The 24,954-nt window shown below is 28.7% G+C and overlaps 1 protein-coding gene across 1 annotated transcript in view; it reads left to right on the top strand.

Annotated features, from left to right (window-relative positions):
- The window catches only part of LOC120422401 (uncharacterized), a 726,749-nt gene that overhangs the window by 499,069 nt on the left and 202,726 nt on the right, over positions 1-24,954 (top strand). Inside the window, exons 4-5 of the mRNA XM_039585822.2 lie at positions 16,660-16,774; positions 17,832-17,925. Coding sequence (XP_039441756.1) covers positions 16,660-16,774; positions 17,832-17,925 — 209 coding nt within the window. The remainder of the gene's footprint in view (positions 1-16,659; positions 16,775-17,831; positions 17,926-24,954) is intronic.

The raw sequence follows: 24,954 nt of genomic DNA, 5'->3' as shown, positions 1-24,954 counted from the left end.
GGGCAAGATTCAAATTTATTTCCATCTAAAGAGACACACAAAGAACAAAAAAAAACAATCCCAAACCGTCAAACAGTCCAAAAATCAATCCAACTCCCAATCACATCGTTTCGAGCGATGACTCATGAAGAATAACAAATATAACCAACTTTGACATAACCGAACCGAAATCATCTCTCAAAAGCTGCTGCTGCCGGCCATGCCCTGTCAGAGCGGGGGTGGGTGGATCGGTCCTCAAATGAACTTTCCTGTGTCCTGATACTGATGCTCTTTACTGGAAACGGTTATTATGGTGGGTGTCCTCCCACCGTTTGCTTTTTCGTGGCGCTGAAATCGAAGAACTGTTGCAATTTTCTTAGGAAAAGAAATATTGAATCGTTTCTTGAACCACCTCCCCCGACTGGCGGCGGCTACCGGCGACGACTGTCATTTCGTTTTTCGTTTTGTGAGCGTTTTTTGTGTGTTTATAAATCTTGTTCGATTTTTGGTCCGGGCTCGATTCGAATCTTCTTCGGTTGGCCAGAAGGTTAATCTGATGGTTCTAGGAAAATGGTAGTGGACAGCTGAGATTTCATGCTGGAGGAGTTCTCGGCAAGAAAAGCAGAGATATTTTTAAAAGTTTCTTGGTAAAATCATCGGTTTTCTTTCAAACCATCATCAAAATTTTATTTTCATTTTATTTTTTTTTTTAATTTTTGATCGCCTAGTATTTTTACTTTTTTTGCTTGAATTGACATTTTCGGCGAATAAAGAACACAATTATCATACGTTTTTTCTTACGTTCTGGCCTACTTTCCTCCTTTCGACCATCATCAGAACCTTAAAACCTGTCTTCCAGCTGCTACTACTTCTGCTGGGTTGTCTGGACGTTTAAAAATTGTGCTCTTTATTCGTCGAAAAAAAGCAATTTAAGCATGAAAAGTAATTTTCTATTGGATAAAGTTTAGTTTTTCTAACATGCTTAAAGTAATTTCACCAATGCATTGCAATGTTTTGACAAATGAAATTTTTTCTATATTTTGGACTTGTAGGGGAAATATACCGATTCACGGCCAATTTCTATTATCGGCTTACAGTTTTCATAAAGTATTTTTGACTATTTCAAAGTGATAAATAGCTCAAATAAAAGTGAGCTAGCAACTCTCTATTGTTTATGTATCTGAATATGTTGTTTGAATAGCGGTAAACTGCAAAAGTGAGGTCGAAAATCTTAGTGTGACGAAAAAAAATGAGTATATTTCATCTAGTAGAATTGTTCATTCAGATCTTCAAACTCTTTGGATCATTAAAAAAGTTTTTAGATTGCATTTCTTAAAATATATAACATGACGGGTTTTCTTAAACAAACCACATTTTTACAATCTTGCGAACGTAAAACAAAATCAAGTGCATAGATCCACAGAGAAAATTTACTTAGAATCTGATTCTGGGTCAATATACATTAAAGTACACGGGAAAAAAATCTGGAATCGGAAAAAAACTAACGTTTACAGTGTGAATCTGGAGATTTTATTTAAATGGTTCAAAAAACAAAATTTATTTATTTTTTTGCTTTTTGGTTGTTTTTGATTAACCCTGACTCAAGGCGGTTTCAAAAACACCCAAGAAGGAAAAAAATTGGTTTATTCCACCATAAAAAAAACTCCAGAAATACATCTTACTCATTCAAATACATGCACAACTTGTCACGATTGGTTTTTTTTGCATAGGTTTAGATTTAGCCTTTCTTCAGTAAGGAAGGCAAAACAATGCAGGAAAACGCATTTTGCATTGTTTTAAGAACATTGCACGAGGATTTCGCAAATTATTTCGAGATTATTAATTTTGTTTTTTTTTATATATTTTGATGAAAACATTCCCTTCGTCCAAAAGGCCATATTGCATCATTAGTTTTTACATTTAAGGGTTAAGATGGAATTTTCTGATCGATTTGGTCTCTTCGGCAAAGTTGTACGATATGATTTTTTTCCAACCTTTCAGAAAAAATAGGCACAAATCTCGATTTTGAATTGCAAAGTCCAATTCACCATCGAATATTTATTTGCATACTTTTTAAAATGTGCACCATTTTCTCGCTAAAATAATTTTAAGGTGAAGTTTTTCGAATGTTCCACTGTTTTTTTTTTTTGCAATTTAAAAATACTGCATGAAAGAAAAGCACCCACGCATTTTTTTTTTCTTTCGAAGAGCTGAGAACATTTTCTATATTTTTTTCATTATTTTGACTCTGTTGATCGGACTGGTAGTTGCAGAGATATAGCCATTGAAAATTTTAAATATGTGAAACATGATTTTGTCTAATGAGCCTGCATTTTTTACTTTTTTTTATCTCAAAAATGTTTAATGCTAAAAAAACTGATGTAAAATTTTATGCATTTTTTATTGAAATAAATTTAAAACTAATTTGCCAACATTTGAAAATGTTAAGTCATAACAAAAGATAACCAACTCTTGATTCAAAGATGTTGAATTTATTTTTATGGAAAAGAGCAGAAAATTTAACAAAACTTTAATTTTCTGATCTAAAATCAATCCATTATTAGTTTTCCAGATATTGGGAGTTAAAAAGTGGTGACACTGAGAATAATTATTTTTTCACAAAATGTATACTTTAAGAGGCTGAGTCACAGCATTCTGTAACCAGCAGTCTGATAAAAAATCTCAGAAAATAATTAAAATTAGGAAATTTTCTCTTTTTTGGTAAATACATATAAAGCAAGGTTGATTTTGCATCTAAAAATACTATTAGTAATTTCATGTAACAATAAATTTTTAAAATTTTCTTAAGATTCATCTTTTTTTTTTTCAAATTCATACCTCTGCTACCCATTTTGCACTACCCTAAGCTCTAGCGCAAAAGATGCCTTTTTATTCCCCTTAAACATTGAGAATTCAACTTTCAGAGATAAAAAGATTATTCGAAGGTTTCTAAGAAACAATGGATAATCGAATCATTGACAAAGAGCATTTTCTGTAAACGTAAAACAAAATCAAGTGCATAGATCCACAGAGAAAATTTACTTAGAATCTGATTCTGGGTCAATATACATTAAAGTACACGGGAAAAAAATCTGGAATCGGAAAAAAACTAACGTTTACAGTGTGAATCTGGAGATTTTATTTAAATGGTTCAAAAAACAAAATTTATTTTTTTTTGCTTTTTGGTTGTTTTTGATTAACCCTGACTCAAGGCGGTTTCAAAAACACCCAAGAAGGAAAAAAATTGGTTTATTCCACCATAAAAAAAACTCCAGAAATACATCTTACTCATTCAAATACATGCACAACTTGTCACGATTGGTTTTTTTTGCATAGGTTTAGATTTAGCCTTTCTTCAGTAAGGAAGGCAAAACAATGCAGGAAAACGCATTTTGCATTGTTTTAAGAACATTGCACGAGGATTTCGCAAATTATTTCGAGATTATTAATTTTGTTTTTTTTTATATATTTTGATGAAAACATTCCCTTCGTCCAAAAGGCCATATTGCATCATTAGTTTTTACATTTAAGGGTTAAGATGGAATTTTCTGATCGATTTGGTCTCTTCGGCAAAGTTGTACGATATGATTTTTTTCCAACCTTTCAGAAAAAATAGGCACAAATCTCGATTTTGAATTGCAAAGTCCAATTCACCATCGAATATTTATTTGCATACTTTTTAAAATGTGCACCATTTTCTCGCTAAAATAATTTTAAGGTGAAGTTTTTCGAATGTTCCACTGTTTTTTTTTTTTGCAATTTAAAAATACTGCATGAAAGAAAAGCACCCACGCATTTTTTTTTTCTTTCGAAGAGCTGAGAACATTTTCTATATTTTTTTCATTATTTTGACTCTGTTGATCGGACTGGTAGTTGCAGAGATATAGCCATTGAAAATTTTAAATATGTGAAACATGATTTTGTCTAATGAGCCTGCATTTTTTACTTTTTTTTATCTCAAAAATGTTTAATGCTAAAAAAACTGATGTAAAATTTTATGCATTTTTTATTGAAATAAATTTAAAACTAATTTGCCAACATTTGAAAATGTTAAGTCATAACAAAAGATAACCAACTCTTGATTCAAAGATGTTGAATTTATTTTTATGGAAAAGAGCAGAAAATTTAACAAAACTTTAATTTTCTGATCTAAAATCAATCCATTATTAGTTTTCCAGATATTGGGAGTTAAAAAGTGGTGACACTGAGAATAATTATTTTTTCACAAAATGTATACTTTAAGAGGCTGAGTCACAGCATTCTGTAACCAGCAGTCTGATAAAAAATCTCAGAAAATAATTAAAATTAGGAAATTTTCTCTTTTTTGGTAAATACATATAAAGCAAGGTTGATTTTGCATCTAAAAATACTATTAGTAATTTCATGTAACAATAAATTTTTAAAATTTTCTTAAGATTCATCTTTTTTTTTTTTCAAATTCATACCTCTGCTACCCATTTTGCACTACCCTAAGCTCTAGCGCAAAAGATGCCTTTTTATTCCCCTTAAACATTGAGAATTCAACTTTCAGAGATAAAAAGATTATTCGAAGGTTTCTAAGAAACAATGGATAATCGAATCATTGACAAAGAGCATTTTCTGTAAACGTAAAACAAAATCAAGTGCATAGATCCACAGAGAAAATTTACTTAGAATCTGATTCTGGGTCAATATACATTAAAGTACACGGGAAAAAAATCTGGAATCGGAAAAAAACTAACGTTTACAGTGTGAATCTGGAGATTTTATTTAAATGGTTCAAAAAACAAAATTTATTTTTTTTTGCTTTTTGGTTGTTTTTGATTAACCCTGACTCAAGGCGGTTTCAAAAACACCCAAGAAGGAAAAAAATTGGTTTATTCCACCATAAAAAAAACTCCAGAAATACATCTTACTCATTCAAATACATGCACAACTTGTCACGATTGGTTTTTTTTGCATAGGTTTAGATTTAGCCTTTCTTCAGTAAGGAAGGCAAAACAATGCAGGAAAACGCATTTTGCATTGTTTTAAGAACATTGCACGAGGATTTCGCAAATTATTTCGAGATTATTAATTTTGTTTTTTTTTATATATTTTGATGAAAACATTCCCTTCGTCCAAAAGGCCATATTGCATCATTAGTTTTTACATTTAAGGGTTAAGATGGAATTTTCTGATCGATTTGGTCTCTTCGGCAAAGTTGTACGATATGATTTTTTTCCAACCTTTCAGAAAAAATAGGCACAAATCTCGATTTTGAATTGCAAAGTCCAATTCACCATCGAATATTTATTTGCATACTTTTTAAAATGTGCACCATTTTCTCGCTAAAATAATTTTAAGGTGAAGTTTTTCGAATGTTCCACTGTTTTTTTTTTTTGCAATTTAAAAATACTGCATGAAAGAAAAGCACCCACGCATTTTTTTTTTCTTTCGAAGAGCTGAGAACATTTTCTATATTTTTTTCATTATTTTGACTCTGTTGATCGGACTGGTAGTTGCAGAGATATAGCCATTGAAAATTTTAAATATGTGAAACATGATTTTGTCTAATGAGCCTGCATTTTTTACTTTTTTTTATCTCAAAAATGTTTAATGCTAAAAAAACTGATGTAAAATTTTATGCATTTTTTATTGAAATAAATTTAAAACTAATTTGCCAACATTTGAAAATGTTAAGTCATAACAAAAGATAACCAACTCTTGATTCAAAGATGTTGAATTTATTTTTATGGAAAAGAGCAGAAAATTTAACAAAACTTTAATTTTCTGATCTAAAATCAATCCATTATTAGTTTTCCAGATATTGGGAGTTAAAAAGTGGTGACACTGAGAATAATTATTTTTTCACAAAATGTATACTTTAAGAGGCTGAGTCACAGCATTCTGTAACCAGCAGTCTGATAAAAAATCTCAGAAAATAATTAAAATTAGGAAATTTTCTCTTTTTTGGTAAATACATATAAAGCAAGGTTGATTTTGCATCTAAAAATACTATTAGTAATTTCATGTAACAATAAATTTTTAAAATTTTCTTAAGATTCATCTTTTTTTTTTTCAAATTCATACCTCTGCTACCCATTTTGCACTACCCTAAGCTCTAGCGCAAAAGATGCCTTTTTATTCCCCTTAAACATTGAGAATTCAACTTTCAGAGATAAAAAGATTATTCGAAGGTTTCTAAGAAACAATGGATAATCGAATCATTGACAAAGAGCATTTTCTGTAAACGTAAAACAAAATCAAGTGCATAGATCCACAGAGAAAATTTACTTAGAATCTGATTCTGGGTCAATATACATTAAAGTACACGGGAAAAAAATCTGGAATCGGAAAAAAACTAACGTTTACAGTGTGAATCTGGAGATTTTATTTAAATGGTTCAAAAAACAAAATTTATTTTTTTTTGCTTTTTGGTTGTTTTTGATTAACCCTGACTCAAGGCGGTTTCAAAAACACCCAAGAAGGAAAAAAATTGGTTTATTCCACCATAAAAAAAACTCCAGAAATACATCTTACTCATTCAAATACATGCACAACTTGTCACGATTGGTTTTTTTTGCATAGGTTTAGATTTAGCCTTTCTTCAGTAAGGAAGGCAAAACAATGCAGGAAAACGCATTTTGCATTGTTTTAAGAACATTGCACGAGGATTTCGCAAATTATTTCGAGATTATTAATTTGGATAATCGAATCATTGACAAAGAGCATTTTCTGTTTTTTATAACTTTTTTTAATAGTTCATAATAAAAATAAAATAATAAAAAAATGTTTTCAGAAATTTTGTTTTGAGCGGCCAAGGTTGCCAAATTAAATTCGGTATTTTTGAGGGCTTAAAATCTGCACAGCAAAAATCCGATGGTAAAATCGCATGCAAAAGCATGCACATCACCTTCGTCAAAATAAACATTTAATATTACACACTGCATGTACAATTTTTGCAAACACAAAAAAAAGTTGCAACCGACGGGATTCAAACCCAGCACCAACAGTAAGGACTGGCGTCTTAGCCCACTCGGCCATCAGACCGATGAAAATCTGTAAGGATAAACGCATATATGAGCTTGACATTTCGGTCGAGTAAGTTTCCCATACTGACACAGCAAAAAATCCGGTTGTAAAATCGCATGCAAAAGCATGCACATCACCTTCGTCAAAATAAACATTTAATATTACACACTGCATGTACAATTTTTGCAAACACAAAAAAAAGTTGCAACCATCGGGATTCAAACCCAGCACCAACAGTAAGGCTGGCGCCTTAGCCCACTCGGCCATTAGACCGATGTAAAGATGAAAGGATAAACGCATATATGAGCTTGACATTTCGGTCAAGGAGGTTTCCCATACTGATGGGCTACATATTTCTGGGTGTAAAATTACATAAATTACATTACATAATGCAATTTTTATTTTACACCCAGCACTTTTACACGTAGCCGGATGACTACTTTGCTGTGTGTATATCTGCATCAGAGGGACAAAAATCTGTATTTGGAAACTATATTGACATTTTCAAGCAATTGTTCAACAAAACATATTCTAAATCGTTGTTTAATGCGTTAAAGTGCCGTACAATCTAGTATACAATCTAAAATGCAATGTCTGAAATCATTCAGCTATTAAAAAAAATATTTAAAAAATATTCAAAAAATATTTTAATTAAAATTCAAAAAATCTGTATACCTGCATGTTATTCTTGAAATCTGTATTTCTGTATATACAGATACTGTTTGACTTAATCATCCAAAAAATCTGTTAAATACAGATAAATCTGTATTTGTGGCAAGCCCTACCCTGGACAAATTTTCCCATGTCTCTGGCCAGGGTCAACGAAGGCTTGGCAACATTTCAATTAAAAAAATGTTTGTGCGTTGAAATTTAACAAAAAAACAAACAAATAATTTATAACTGGTTCTATCATTGTAAAAATAATAATCAATGCATGGCTGTGCATTTTGAATTGTTTTCAGTTGATTGCACGTCTATTTTCATTGAAACTTTGAAGTTTCCTGAAATCAAAGAGAAGATTATACCACAAGTTATTTTAGCACGAGTTGTACATTTCTTCACTATGGTTTACCGGATTTGGTAAAGACAATGAGTGTTGAAAGAATCAAGTTATACAACGAGTTGCATTCACCTGCTTTTGCAATTCCGAATAACACCCTTCTAATGAATTTTTATGTCTAACGTTTGTCAAATGTCCATGTGTTAAGTAAATTCACCGTTCAAATCAAAAAAATATTGAAAAGTTTTTGTTACAAGACTTAGTACTGATTTGGCAGTTGTATTGATGGCATGAGTATTCAGGTGGGATAATTGAAGTTGCTGAGAGCTGATATTTTAACAACCCTGGTACTGAAAAGTCCAACTTTTCAGCAACCATTTCAGTAGAGCAGTAGGCCGTCGTCGTTTAAGAATTACTGGAAAAGTAAGTAGTTTTACCAGAGAGAATGTTTTAGGACGGAATTACAATCATGTTTTTTTTGCCACTTGATTTATCGAGCATGCGATATAAAATTTAAAAAAAATTCGCCAAACGTAATTTGTAAAAAAAAAATGCTTCAAAATACGTGTTTCCATAATTATTGCTCCAACAACATTTTTTTGGAATGCATTTTGTATGTATTTTTTATTTCCTGTTTCATTATAACAAAGAAATTTCACAAGCAGAAATCCGTCCAAGCTTTTGCGCAGAGATTTATTCGGATCAGTACCGAGTTGCACTGATGGATACGACACTGGACGAAGATATTTCATCCAGCCAGTAGCGTAGCTTTGGCCTCTCGTCTCAGGGCGATGGCAACTATTTATTTGCCATGTTTGGTCCGTAGCCGTGTAATCGGTCTCCGAATCGACACAGAAAAGTACCTACCTTCTTGTTCTTCGTTACATTTTGCTTCTTTTGATGCTGCTCCATAAACGACCAGATTGGCAAACGATTTGCACGAACTTTTGGGGCAGCAGGAAAGTTTGCTGGGGCACTCGATTTGAGCTTTCGTTTTTTTCTGTATGTTTGTTGGTACCATTTTTCTTTGGCAAGCTTTTTGGCTCTGGTGAAAGAAATTGGCTAAGTGATTGATTGAGAGGAAAGTTGTTTGAACGAGTTTTATTTGGGTGAAATAGTTGCAAAATGTTGCAGCAGCACGCGCGCACGGTAAATGTCACCTGGAGCAGTTGAGCAGTAGATTCTTAAGGTGAGGGGAAATTAATGGCTGTTGGGTTGAACTCTGTTTGAGTATCATTCAGGGCACTCGATACAAATGTGTTTATAGTGAGCTTTATGAAAGTTTTTGGTCGATATCGTGCAGTTGAAGAATATTGTTTGACAACAAGGCTTTAAAATATTATAAAAGTTCGTGATTGGAAATTTCTATCGTGAGCAGCTCAAATTGTGCTATAATTTCTTATTGAAATAGGTTCCAAAACAAAACCACTCATTACATAACCTCTGCCGTCTCTAATTAACAAGCCCCATAATCGTAATACCTGAGTGTTCGCCAAAACCAAACAGCGAGACGCACAATTTTATAGCTAATTGCTTACCTCATTGCGCTCTTGCTCAAGCAGAACTAGCCATTGAAACAACGCCTCCCTCCCCTCACAAAAGTTGCTGCAAGAATCGACCAAACCAAACCCCCGCCAAAAATGAGCGGTGGCGCAAAGAACTTTGGTCACCAGTTTTCCTCGAAAGCACAAAAGTCAAGGTGTGTCAGAGAAGCCACCGACCGCAGTTGTAATCGCTTTTCTTAACAAAACCGAGAATAAACTTAAACTGCGCGACGTAACCACCCGCGGGGGTGGCGTTTGTGTGGAGGAAGCCATTAAAGGTAAACTGACTCCCACGTGGATGATGATGCCACCTCGGGACAACCACCCCCTCGGGGGGTGGGTTTTTGGTGCGCAGTTTTTGAATAAACGCAACTCCTCTTTATTCGGTGGATCATTCGCAATGAGCTTTAACTCTGTTGGTGTTCTTGAGGTCATTGGGGTGAAAAAGTACTTTTTGTAAAACAAACTTCTTAAAAATTTTGGAAATCAAATGAAGGACAGTTTTACCCCAATGACCCCCATTTTTTTCTCAAAGATCTTCAAAAGAAAATGCCAACCGAAAACGAGAGTGACTTTTACGCTTCAGAACGCCAGCGGAGGGAAAGAGAACCCAGGGACATCGTCATCATTACACAAACACAACGCCACCACCTCAAACCCACCTTTGCGTGCAGTTGTTATCGTCATTAACGTAATCCGCCTTGTAGGAGGTTATTGTGTACATTTGCATAATTAAAACATAACAAAAGCCGACGGCCGTGAAGAAGAAGTGAAACCACGTTCCGTGGTCTGTTCTAGGACGAGTGCGAGTGCGTCACTTTCTTCGAGTTGTTTGGTTTCGATTGTGTTTTATTCTTTTAAAGTTTTGTATTTTTGTATTTTTGTATTTTTGTATTTTTGTATTTTTGTATTTTTGTATTTTTGTATTTTTGTATTTTTGTATTTTTGTATTTTTGTATTTTTGTATTTTTGTATTTTTGTATTTTTGTATTTTTGTATTTTTGTATTTTTGTATTTTTGTATTTTTGTATTTTTGTATTTTTGTATTTTTGTATTTTTGTATTTTTGTATTTTTGTATTTTTGTATTTTTGTATTTTTGTATTTTTGTATTTTTGTATTTTTGTATTTTTGTATTTTTGTATTTTTGTATTTTTGTATTTTTGTATTTTTGTATTTTTGTATTTTTGTATTTTTGTATTTTTGTATTTTTGTATTTTTGTATTTTTGTATTTTTGTATTTTTGTATTTTTGTATTTTTGTATTTTTGTATTTTTGTATTTTTGTATTTTTGTATTTTTGTATTTTTGTATTTTTGTATTTTTGTATTTTTGTATTTTTGTATTTTTGTATTTTTGTATTTTTGTATTTTTGTATTTTTGTCTTTTTGTATTTTTGTATTTTTGTATTTTGTATTTTTGTATTTTTGTATTTTTGTATTTTTGTATTTTTGTATTTTTGTATTTTTGTATTTTTGTATTTTTGTATTTTTGTATTTTTGTATTTTTGTATTTTTGTATTTTTGTATTTTTGTATTTTTGTATTTTTGTATTTTGTATTTTGTATTTTTGTATTTTTGTATTTTTGTATTTTTTGTATTTTTGTATTTTTGTATTTTTGTATTTTTGTATTTTTGTATTTTTGTATTTTTGTATTTTTGTATTTTTGTATTTTTGTATTTTTGTATTTTTGTATTTTTGTATTTTTGTATTTTTGTATTTTTGTATTTTTGTATTTTTGTATTTTTGTATTTTTGTATTTTTGTATTTTTGTATTTTTGTATTTTTGTATTTTTGTATTTTTGTATTTTTGTATTTTTGTATTTTTGTATTTTTGTATTTTTGTATTTTGTATTTTTGTATTTTTGTATTTTTGTATTTTTGTATTTTTGTATTTTTGTATTTTTGTATTTTTGTATTTTTGTATTTTGTATTTTTGTATTTTTGTATTTTTGTATTTTTGTATTTTTGTATTTTTGTATTTTTGTATTTTTGTATTTTTGTATTTTTGTATTTTTGTATTTTTGTATTTTTGTATTTTGTATTTTTGTATTTTTGTATTTTTGTATTTTTGTATTTTTGTATTTTTGTATTTTTGTATTTTTGTATTTTTGTATTTTTGTATTTTGTATTTTTGTATTTTTGTATTTTTGTATTTTTGTATTTTTGTATTTTTGTATTTTTGTATTTTTGTATTTTTGTATTTTTGTATTTTTGTATTTTTGTATTTTTGTATTTTTGTATTTTTGTATTTTTGTATTTTTGTATTTTTGTATTTTTGTATTTTTGTATTTTTGTATTTTTGTATTTTTGTATTTTTGTATTTTTGTATTTTTGTATTTTTGTATTTTTGTATTTTTGTATTTTTGTATTTTTGTATTTTTGTATTTTTGTATTTTTGTATTTTTGTATTTTTGTATTTTTGTATTTTTGTATTTTTGTATTTTTGTATTTTTGTATTTTTGTATTTTTGTATTTTTGTATTTTTGTATTTTTGTATTTTTGTATTTTTGTATTTTTGTATTTTTGTATTTTTGTATTTTTGTATTTTTGTATTTTTGTATTTTTGTATTTTTGTATTTTTGTATTTTTGTATTTTTGTATTTTTGTATTTTTGTATTTTTGTATTTTTGTATTTTTGTATTTTTGTATTTTTGTATTTTTGTATTTTTGTATTTTTGTATTTTTGTATTTTTGTATTTTTGTATTTTTGTATTTTTGTATTTTTGTATTTTTGTATTTTTGTATTTTTGTATTTTTGTATTTTTGTATTTTTGTATTTTTGTATTTTTGTATTTTTGTATTTTTGTATTTTTGTATTTTTGTATTTTTGTATTTTTGTATTTTTGTATTTTTGTATTTTTGTATTTTTGTATTTTGTATTTTTGTATTTTTGTATTTTTGTATTTTTGTATTTTTGTATTTTTGTATTTTTGTATTTTTGTATTTTTGTATTTTTGTATTTTTGTATTTTTGTATTTTTGTATTTTTGTATTTTTGTATTTTTGTATTTTTGTATTTTTGTATTTTTGTATTTTTGTATTTTTGTATTTTTGTATTTTTGTATTTTTGTATTTTTGTATTTTTGTATTTTTGTATTTTTGTATTTTTGTATTTTTGTATTTTTGTATTTTTGTATTTTTGTATTTTTGTATTTTTGTATTTTTGTATTTTTGTATTTTTGTAATTTTGTATTTTTGTATTTTTGTATTTTTGTATTTTTGTATTTTTGTATTTTTGTATTTTTGTATTTTGTATTTTGTATTTTTGTATTTTTGTATTTTTGTATTTTTGTATTTTTGTATTTTTGTATTTTTGTATTTTTGTATTTTTGTATTTTTGTATTTTTGTATTTTTTGTATTTTTGTATTTTTGTATTTTTGTATTTTTGTATTTTTGTATTTTTGTATTTTTGTATTTTTGTATTTTGTATTTGTATTTTTGTATTTTTGTATTTTTGTATTTTTGTATTTTTGTATTTTTGTATTTTTGTATTTTTGTATTTTTGTATTTTTGTATTTTTGTATTTTTGTATTTTGTATTTTTGTATTTTTGTATTTTTGTATTTTTGTATTTTTGTATTTTTGTATTTTTGTATTTTTGTATTTTTGTATTTTTGTATTTTTGTATTTTGTATTTTTGTATTTTTGTATTTTTGTATTTTTGTATTTTTGTATTTTTGTATTTTTGTATTTTGTATTTTTGTATTTTTGTATTTTTGTATTTTTGTATTTTTGTATTTTTGTATTTTTGTATTTTTGTATTTTTGTATTTTTGTATTTTTGTATTTTTGTATTTTTGTATTTTTGTATTTTTGTATTTTTGTATTTTTGTATTTTTGTATTTTTGTATTTTTGTATTTTTGTATTTTTGTATTTTTGTATTTTTGTATTTTTGTATTTTTGTATTTTTGTATTTTTGTATTTTGTATTTTTGTATTTTTGTATTTTTGTATTTTTGTATTTTTGTATTTTTGTATTTTTGTATTTTTGTATTTTTGTATTTTTGTATTTTTGTATTTTGTATTTTTGTATTTTTGTATTTTTGTATTTTTGTATTTTTGTATTTTTGTATTTTTGTATTTTTGTATTTTTGTATTTTTGTATTTTTGTATTTTTGTATTTTTGTATTTTTGTATTTTTGTATTTTTGTATTTTTGTATTTTTGTATTTTTGTATTTTTGTATTTTTGTATTTTTGTATTTTTGTATTTTTGTATTTTTGTATTTTTGTATTTTTGTATTTTTTGTATTTTTGTATTTTTGTATTTTGTATTTTTGTATTTTTGTATTTTTGTATTTTTGTATTTTTGTATTTTTGTATTTTTGTATTTTTGTATTTTTGTATTTTTGTATTTTTGTATTTTTGTATTTTTGTATTTTTGTATTTTTGTATTTTTGTATTTTTGTATTTTTGTATTTTTGTATTTTTGTATTTTTGTATTTTTGTATTTTTGTATTTTTGTATTTTTGTATTTTTGTATTTTTGTATTTTTGTATTTTTGTATTTTTGTATTTTTGTATTTTTGTATTTTTGTATTTTTGTATTTTGTATTTTTGTATTTTTGTATTTTTGTATTTTTGTATTTTTGTATTTTTGTATTTTTGTATTTTTGTATTTTTGTATTTTTGTATTTTTGTATTTTTGTATTTTTGTATTTTTGTATTTTTGTATTTTTGTATTTTTGTATTTTTGTATTTTTGTATTTTGTATTTTTGTATTTTTGTATTTTTGTATTTTTGTATTTTTGTATTTTTGTATTTTTGTATTTTTGTATTTTTGTATTTTTGTATTTTTGTATTTTTGTATTTTTGTATTTTTGTATTTTTGTATTTTTGTATTTTTGTATTTTGTATTTTTGTATTTTTGTATTTTTGTATTTTTGTATTTTTGTATTTTTGTATTTTTGTATTTTTGTATTTTTGTATTTTTGTATTTTTGTATTTTTGTATTTTTGTATTTTTGTATTTTTGTATTTTTGTATTTTTGTATTTTTGTATTTTTGTATTTTTGTATTTTTGTATTTTTGTATTTTTGTATTTTTGTATTTTTGTATTTTTGTATTTTTGTATTTTTGTATTTTTGTATTTTTGTATTTTTGTATTTTTGTATTTTTGTATTTTTGTATTTTTGTATTTTTGTATTTTTGTATTTTTGTATTTTTGTATTTTTGTATTTTTGTATTTTTGTATTTTTGTATTTTTGTATTTTGTATTTTTGTATTTTTGTATTTTTGTATTTTTGTATTTTTGTATTTTTGTATTTTTGTATTTTTGTATTTTTGTATTTTTGTATTTTTGTATTTTTGTATTTTTGTATTTTTGTATTTTTGTATTTTTGTATTTTTGTATTTTTGTATTTTTGTATTTTTGTATTTTTGTATTTTTGTATTTTTGTATTTTTGTATTTTTGTATTTTTGTATTTTTGTATTTTTTGTATTTTTGTATTTTTGTATTTTTGTATTTTTGTATTTTTGTATTTTTGTATTTTTGTATTTTTGTATTTTTGTATTTTTGTATTTTTGTATTTTTGTATTTTTGTATTTTTGTATTTTTGTATTTTTGTATTTTTGTATTTTTGTATTTTGTATTTTTGTATTTTTGTATTTTTGTATTTTTGTATTTTTGTATTTTTGTATTTTTGTATTTTTGTATTTTTGTATTTTTGTATTTTTGTATTTTTGTATTTTTGTATTTTTGTATTTTTGTATTTTTGTATTTTTGTATTTTTGTATTTTTGTATTTTTGTATTTTTGTATTTTTGTATTTTTGTATTTTTGTATTTTTGTATTTTTGTATTTTTGTATTTTTGTATTTTTGTATTTTTGTATTTTTGTATTTTTGTATTTTTGTATTTTTGTATTTTTGTATTTTTGTATTTTTGTATTTTTGTATTTTTGTATTTTTGTATTTTTGTATTTTGTATTTTTGTATTTTTGTATTTTTGTATTTTTGTATTTTTGTATTTTTGTATTTTTGTATTTTTGTATTTTTGTATTTTTGTATTTTTGTATTTTTGTATTTTTGTATTTTTGTATTTTTGTATTTTTGTATTTTTGTATTTTTGTATTTTTGTATTTTTGTATTTTTGTATTTTGTATTTTTGTATTTTTGTATTTTTGTATTTTTGTATTTTTGTATTTTTGTATTTTTGTATTTTTGTATTTTTGTATTTTTGTATTTTGTATTTTTGTATTTTTGTATTTTTGTATTTTTGTATTTTTGTATTTTTGTATTTTTGTATTTTTGTATTTTTGTATTTTTGTATTTTTGTATTTTTGTATTTTTGTATTTTTGTATTTTTGTATTTTTGTATTTTTGTATTTTTGTATTTTTGTATTTTTGTATTTTTGTATTTTTGTATTTTTGTATTTTTGTATTTTTGTATTTTTGTATTTTTGTATTTTTGTATTTTTGTATTTTGTATTTTTGTATTTTTGTATTTTTGTATTTTTGTATTTTTGTATTTTGTATTTTTGTATTTTTGTATTTTTGTATTTTTGTATTTTTGTATTTTTGTATTTTTGTATTTTTGTATTTTTGTATTTTTGTATTTTTGTATTTTTGTATTTTTGTATTTTTGTATTTTTGTATTTTTGTATTTTTGTATTTTTGTATTTTTGTATTTTTGTATTTTTGTATTTTTGTATTTTTGTATTTTTGTATTTTTGTATTTTTGTATTTTTGTATTTTTGTATTTTTGTATTTTTGTATTTTTGTATTTTTGTATTTTTGTATTTTTGTATTTTTGTATTTTTGTATTTTTGTTCTGTTTTTATTTTTGTTCTGTTTGTTCTGTTTGTTCTGTTTGTTCTGTTTGTTCTGTTTGTTCTGTTTGTTCTGTTTGTTCTGTTTGTTCTGTTTGTTCTGTTTGTTCTGTTTGTTCTGTTACTTTTTCACATTCTCTGATGGTAAAAAAAATCTCACCACTTACAAAACCCAGCCACCAAAATCCTGGTAATCTCGCTCCGCGATTCAGAAGTCAAACAATATTATTCCACGGAAATCCAACCCGCAAAAACTGGTCCAACTCATTAAACATACTGCACAAGCAGACCTCAGCCAACAACAACTCCGCCAAACATAAATTACCCCCAGAAATAACTAACGTCGTGTACTTTCTCTTTCTCTCTCAACTCATTCACAGCTTCGACGTCCGGGGGAAACCTCTGCAGCAGGCCCGCCACTGGTCCGCGCCGGAGAGTTTCGGACCACGGGCCCACTTCAACACTGACACGGATCCGGCCACGCTGGACATCCAGGTAGGTTTGCCCCTCGCTGCGCAACTAGGGTGGTTCATGTTTTTTGTTGTTTTTATTCCAAAACGTTTCAAATTTTTTTGTCGGTTTCATTAAAACAACAATTTTTGAGTTAAATTTTAGTTTTCATGAACCACCCTAACCGTGTCCTTTTGCAACATTCCACCATTGTCTCGGTTCATTGTTATCCATGTTTTTGTTTTTGTTTTTCCGTGTGCATGAAGGAAAAGCACACACACACACACACACACACACACACACACGTCAACACGGGAGCTGTTTTTGTTTCCCGGAAAGGTCCACTCCGTGTTGACACACAATTTATCCTCCCAAATCCCAAACTTCCACCTCGAACTCAAATGTGCTGACAGCCCTCTCGTTCAACTCTTGGGAGATTGCTGTTTTTTTGCCCCGGAAAAGGGCACTGGAAATTTAAATTTGATTTTTGTTTTTTTGTGTGCTTCAATTCAGTTTCAATTTCCATTTCCACCTAGTTTCAGTTTCAGTTTCAGTTCAGTTTCAGTTCAGTTTCAGTTCAGTTTCAGTTCAGTTTCAATTCAGTTTCAGTTCAGTTTCAGTTCAGTTTCAGTTCAGTTTCAGTTCAGTTTCAGTTCAGTTTCAGTTCAGTTTCAGTTCAGTTTCAGTTCAGTTTCAGTTCAGTTTCAGTTCAGTTTCAGTTCAGTTTCAGTTCAGTTTCAGTTTCAGTTCAGTTTCAGTTCAGTTTCAGTTCAGTTTCAGTTCAGTTTCAGTTCAGTTTCAGTTCAGTTTCAGTTCAGTTTCAGTTCAGTTTCAGTTCAGTTTCAGTTTCAGTTTCAGTTTCAGTTTCAGTTTCAGTTTCAGTTCAGTTTCAGTTTCAGTTCAGTTTCAGTTTCAGTTCAGTTTCAGTTCAGTTTCAGTTCAGTTTCAGTTCAGTTTATCATAACGATTTTTCCTCACCGTTTTTTTTAATCTCCAACCTTTAGATTTTCCTTTTGCCAGCAGAATTTTCTGATCTTCTCCGTTTCGTTTCGTTTCATGACACTGCCGTTTGCCGGGGACCTTTTCGCAAATATTTGCTTAGGATGTTCGACGACATGACGAGGGTGTCTACCGCTGTCGCGTTGACTTTCGGACCAGTCAAACGCAGAGCTTTCGATACAATCTCAGCATCATCAGTAAGTATAGAGCACAGCAGTTTTTTCTTCTTCTTGATTTTTGACTTCAGCGAAAAACGCCTAAAAGACTGCAAAGTGGGCCCCAAACAGGACGGTCATTGTTGCCACTCAAGTGGAACTTTTTTTGGAGTTTTCCTTTGTCGGGTTGGATGGGCAAATCAAAAAGAGAGCAAATTAAGACAATTTTTTCTTGCTGCTCATTGGGGAAAGCGTTTTCCGTGAAGGTTGTAATGGATTGAGTAATTTGATTATGAGCGTCAAAATGGCAAAATTTTGGTTCCGTTGCTAATTTGAAGGTGTCCTTTTAGTAGAATTGATACCTGCAACGGTATGATTTTCAAACCATGATCAAATTTAATTATCAAAAGGTCTGCTGAAAAGGCAATTTTAATTTTGTATCAAACATTCAAGTAATTTATTTTTTTTTTGTACAGTTTTTAACATTTTGTTTTTATATTGATTCGAAGATTACTCGAAAAATCTAAAAATATCAAATTTTCCACTCAAAACCAAAAAAAAATGGCATCCTCCAAAATAGGAGGCCAAGAAAAATGTGGCATATTAATTTTGGCATCATTTCAAAGCAACACTCACTGCCACGGCAAACCAAGTCAAGTCACGGACCATCAACCAGGACAACCTCAGCGGAAAAGCCCCCTCATTGTCTCAGGAAGGAAAGACTTTTCTTTGTTTCCAACGCTTTGCTGCTGTTTAAAAATTTAATTTGAATAATGTGAAGATTTTTCGCCGTCGATTTTCCGCGCCACCGAGCGTTTTGCATCAATATTAATTTTCGTCCCGCGGAGATAATTGACAAAATCCACACTCTGGAAAGATGGCGGAACGAGAGAGGGCAAATTCCTAAACCTTGCTGAAGTTGATTGGCGTGATTGAAGAGGTGGAAATTTGGTCAGACTTTTAAGAGTAGGGAGGAGGTTGGGGAAGGCAGGCATTTTGTGGAAGAAAATGAAAATTCCTCGGCCGACAGCCGGAATGCCTGCATGGGCGAACGGAAACAATGTTGATTGAAAGTGAAAACATGCTCAGAGTGAGTCTTGGTCGCAGTGTTTTTTTTTTTCGTTTCTGAGCAATTCTCTACGGAATCGGTCTTTTTCTTAAATTTTAATTTTTGTATTTTTTTAATCCAGCTGAAACTTTTTTGGTGCCTTCGGTATGCCCAAACAAGCCATTTTGCATCATTAGTTCGTTCATATAATTTTCCATACAAATTTGGCAGCTGTTCATACAAAAATGATATGTGAAAATTCAAAAATCTGTATCTTGTGAAGAAATTTTCTGATCGATTTGGTGTTTTTGGCAAAGTTGTCCATGGAATACATTGAAAAAAAAAATGATACACGGTGAAATTTTTTTGGTAATTTTTAATTCAGGGTTGTTACGGAGAAGTCGAAAAAAATCCGCGCCGTCCCAAAACCCCATCCGCGCGAAATCCGCGCCATATTAAGAAAAAATAATTTCGCGCCAAACATACAAGAATGTTTAATTTTTTTTATTAGAAAAAAGAGAGTACTTGAGAACAAAATTAAACTAGTTTTATGTTGAAGGGCTCCGTCAGAAGGAACGCAAAAATCACAAACGTTTTAATAACGTTGTATTCAATAAAAATAATTTTAAATCCAGAATAGCCTCATGAGGCCGAATCTTAGAACGCAGAATCTTGAAAAGCCGAAAATTAAATGTACAAATTTATTTTTGCTGGAGTGAAGTAAACCAGAGTGAAAAGCCATAACAATAATGTAGTAATCAATGAAAGAAATTTCGAAATTTCATTTTTTTTACAAAAAGCATAAAATAAAAAAATTATTCATAAATCTAAGGATTTGAAAAAAATGAGTATCGAGAAATTAAAAGTGCAACATGGAGTTAAACTTTCTGTAAAGCTTCTGTGATGTTTTCCAGGAAAGCTGGGAAAGTTTCACTCCATGGTACCGGCTCACAACTTCCTTTTTAATTTCTCGATTTAAATGTTTGTTCTTTTGAAAGTTTTTAACTTTTTTTGATTTTTTATATTTTGACTTTTTAAATTTTAATATTGTTGAATTAAGAAATTTTTGAACAATTAAATTTTTTGAGTTTAATTTTCGGATTTTTTAATTTATTGAATCTGAATTTTTAAATTTAAAAATCAATTTTGAATTTCATAAACTTTGAATTTTGAATGTTGCCCCAAAAATCTTTTTTTAACATCCTAATGTCTATATCTTCGGAAAAAGTTAAAAATATGATTCACGAGATGAAAATTTGAATATATCCTGTAGCATATACAATAAATAAGTTTAAAAACATTACTCATAACTCTAAAGAAATTAAACAGCCGGGAGGAAATGTAAAAAAAATAAGTTTATTAACAACAATACAAGAAAACATTATACGACGTTTCTTATTAAAAAAAATTGGAAGAAAATTCAATTTTGTGTGTGTAACAACTTCAAAGAAATCAAAGTTTTTGCACTAAAGAAACAAAAAACAAATTATCCTTATTCCTGATAATATTTTTCTTCTTTTTCTTCTTTCAATTAAATTATTTATCAAAAATGCCATCCGCGCGAAATCCGCGCCTGAGCAAAATTAGCCAGCTAATCCGCGCCAAATCCGCGCGATCCACGCCATCGGCGCGATCCGCGCCATCCGCGCCGTCCGTAACAACCCTGTTAATTTCACTTTTTGTCACTAAAACTTGATTTGCAAAAAAACACAATTTTTAATTTTTTTTTATATGTTTTAGAGGACATAAAATGCCAACTTTTCAGAAATTTCCAGAATGAGCAAAAAATCTTTGACGGAGTTTCAATTTTTTTTTTCAAAAAATTGAAATATTGGTCGCAAAAAAAATTTCAATTTCATTTTTCGATGTAAAATCGAATTTGCAATCAAAAAGTACTTTAGTGAAATTTTGATAAAGTGCACCGTTTTAAAGTTAAATCCATTTTTTAAGTGACTTTTTTTTTCAAAATAGTCGCGGTTTTTCATTTTTTTAAATTAGTGCCCATGTTTGCTCACTTTTGAAAAAAATATTTTTGAAAAGCTGAAAATATTCTCTATATTTTGCTTTTTTGGACTTCGTTGATACGACCCTTAGTTGCTGAGACATTGCCTTGCAAAGGTTTAAAAACAGGAAAATTGATTTTTAATAAGTTTTACCCAAACAACCCACCATTTTCTAATGTCGATATCTCAGCAACTAATGGTCCGATTTTCAATGTTAAATATGAAACATTCGTGAAATTTTGAGATCTTTTCGAAAACAATATTTTTTTAACATTGAAACCCGGACCATTAGTTGCTGAGATATCGATATTACAAAATGGTGGGTTGTTTGGGTGAGACTTAGAAAACATCAATTTTCCTGTTTTTAAACATTTCCATGGCAATATCTCAGCAACTAAGGATCGTATCAACAAAGTCTAAAAAAGCAAATATTAGAGAATTTTCTCAGCTTTTCAAAAATATTTTTTTCAAAAGTGGGCAAACATGTGCACTTATTTAAAAAAAAAATGAAAAACCGCGACTATTTTGAAAAACAAGTCACTTAAAAAATGGATTTAACTTGAAAACGGTGCACTTAATTAAAATTTCACAAAAGTACTTTTTGATTGCAAATTTGATTTTACATCGAAAAATAAAGTTGAAAAATTTTTGCGACCAATATTTCGATTTTTTGAAAAAATCAGTATTGATTCAAAAATTTATAACTCAGTCAAAGATTTTTTGCACAACCCGGAAATTTCGGAAAAGTTGGCATTTGATGTACTCTAAAACATATCAAAAAATAAAAAAAATAAAATAGTGTTTTTTTGCAAATCAAGTTCTAGTGACAAAAAGTTAAATTAAAAATCACCATTTTTTTTTACCGTGTATAACATTTCTAGTGTAGTCCATATCCATACCTACAACTTTGCTGAAGACACCAATTCGATCAAAAAATTCTTTCAAAAGATACAGATTTTCGAATTTTCATGCATCATTTTTGTATGGACACCTGCCAAATTTGTATGGAAAATTATATGGACAAACTAATGATGCAAAATGGATTCTTTGGGCATACCGAAGGCACCAAAAAAGTTTCAGCCGGATTAAAAAATACAAAAAATAGAATTGAAGAAAAAAGACCGATTTCGTAGAGAATTGCTCACCTCATAATTAAATTTGCAATGCTCATTTTGAGACAGGAAGTTTAATTTTGTACAGGATTATTCTGATTTATTTTTTCTCGATTTTTGAATCAGATTTCAGAGTACCGTGAAACTTCAATACATGCATCTAAAACATAATGGGCATGCTGTGAAATCACTAATGAAAAATCATTGCCCTACGTATTATTTCAGAATTGTCACAGATTTTTTATTAAAATATTGTTTCCCTTGAATTTTTAAACTAAAAAGTGTTTTTTTAATAATGGTTTTTATCAACTTGAATGCATATCGAAAATTTTGCTTTAAATATGTGTGAATGTGCTGAGTTTGAAAAATCTATTTTTGAAAATATTTTTTATATAAATCATATAATCTTGTTTTAAATTTCAAATAAGCCTAATGAACCTTATTCTAGCAGCAAAAACGTCACATATTGGCTGATTGCATCAATCATCAATCGTGTTTGGAAAACATTTTGAAATTGGTTTTTTTTTTGTACTTTATAAAGTAAGGTTAGTATGTGTTCTTTTTTGTTTTATATATAAAAATCAATCTAAAATACTGTTACAATCCAATAACTTTTTTTCTCAATATTTCCCACATTTTATCTAGAAATACAGAAATACAATTGCAGAAATGCTGCTTCATAAAAATGGAAATGTTGTTAGAAAGATTTGTTATGCTTTATCGAGATCTCACAACATGTCATATTTAATAAATTTGGCTATCTGAATACATTTTAGAAAGCTGGACAATTGTGTAAGGATATCGATTTTTGTAAACAAAAGGAAGCCTATAAACTACAGGTAAATTACGTCATATTTTCATTTATTTAAGCAAGCTTTTTAAAATTCTAAAACATGAAGTAATTATAAAAACGACTCTTTTTACATTTGATAATTAACCGTACAAAAAAAGATCTATAAACTTCCTTAGCTTTCGCGGAACGGGATAAAGTAAACATGCATACAAAATTATTGCCTTGAGCAAACTGAATTATTCAATTTAGCTCTAGTTATGGTTCTTATGCGCCTCAGCATGTAAATGTCAATAGTAATAAAACGTTGCGTCAATCCATTTTGTATCCCAAACTGAAACAAACGAGCTTCCAACGCTCTGAAAGCTTTCACATTGTGCGTAGGTGCTTCTGAGTGAAAGCTTCTAATTGGAGGAAAAGTCCCAAAAACCATTTTTTTCTCCGTCGCCAGTCTGCCCAAAACGGGTCGCTGAAGTTATGAACAACATTTTGCTGCTCCCAGGAGTGCACCCTCTCGACCGAATTACCATAATGCAAATCGTTTCCCATGTCGAGCGGGCACCCGCCCATACAAACCCATTTTCCTGGGCTAGCGATAAGAAAGCTTCACCCTTAATTTCCTGCAACCACCACCACCTCTTCTTCGTTGGTTGAGGATGTGGTGGTTTAACCCTTAACATTTTTATCATTTTAAAAATAATATTATAATTAAAAACATTAAAAAAATTAACCGGAACAAATTATTTTGAAACTTTTTCTAAATAAATATTTGTTCAAATATTTCAAGCGAAACATGAAAAAAAAAATCAAAAAATAAATGATCACCCAAGGGTTAAGTTGAGTGACTTCCACGGGGATGTTTGCTTTTCTACCTCGCCCCATTCGTTAGCTCAACTATCAAATAATTAAATCATTTGTCACCAATCCACCACCAGGTCGATTAATTTACTTTTCGTCAGTGTTTTTCCGCCCTGAAGTCCTGAAAGCTGTGGCGGGGGAAAAGTGAGTGGGTGGAAAGCAACAAATGGGGTGCCATTTCCGATCCCAATCGGAGGACCGCGACCCCTTGGAGAGAGACTTCTCATCGGAGTTCATCGGGAAATGGGGGTGGTTTTAGTGGGGTCACCACTAAACTAGTCTGGTTGTGACTTAAGCTTGGGTTGAGATGGTGTTTTTGTGCTGGTAATTTACACTTTTAATAATTGAATCATTGCTGATTTAAAAAAATAAACTCCTGACTTCTCTCTTCATAATCTCTTCCAATATTTATGTATGCTAATATTTACCCTCAAGTTTGCTCAACCAGAAAAAAAAAGTTCTCCACCTGAGTCACAAACCTCTGGCCATGAAGTTTCCCCTTCAACCTGTGGTACAATGTTAATGGATTTAGATCGACGAGATTCGATAAAAATCTAATAATCGGACTAGCTTTAGCGGCAACAAAGTGCATTACCTCTGTAAGCTGGTGGATTACGATCGAAAAAAGCTGACTGCATCATAAATGCAAATCGCTGGCACTCGATGGAAGTGGACTGATGCAGGCCAGCAATCATATTTTTGTGATTGGAATAAACATGAGTAATCGATTGGTGTATAATTTGGCCTAACTACAATGTCAAAAAGTTAGAAAAAATCAACTCAAAGTCAAACTGACTTCAATTGAGTAGACAAGAAAAATGACACTATTCCGTGAGAGCTGCAATTTCTCACAAATGCTTGCCAAGTAATATTCCGTGTTTGTTTGCATGTATAAAAATAGAAGCTACCAGTAAATGTCATAGATCTTTCTGCTTCTACTGAAGCGTTCTGCAGAAAGTAGAATAAGTTTAATCTTTTGAGAAGCAAACGAAAATTTAAAATTATTTCTTAACATTTACAAAACTAAATTCTTTTTTAAAATAAAAAAATATAGAATTTTATAACAACACGATTCAAAACCATTTTAAACGACGATTTAACCTCAAACTAATGGTCCGCTATTCTGTTCCAACCACCTCGAGCCAGCCGCAATCATTTACGGGCATCATTGCTACTGCTGCGGGCATAATGCTAAATTATAAGCAATTTAAATCAATTTCTGCCACCGTCCTTTACCGTTCACGTGACCGACATCTTTGA

This window comes from Culex pipiens, chromosome 2, assembly GCF_016801865.2.
Source record: "Culex pipiens pallens isolate TS chromosome 2, TS_CPP_V2, whole genome shotgun sequence".
Taxonomy (NCBI): Eukaryota; Metazoa; Arthropoda; class Insecta; order Diptera; family Culicidae; genus Culex; species Culex pipiens.
This window is presented reverse-complemented; position numbering and strand designations above follow the sequence as displayed.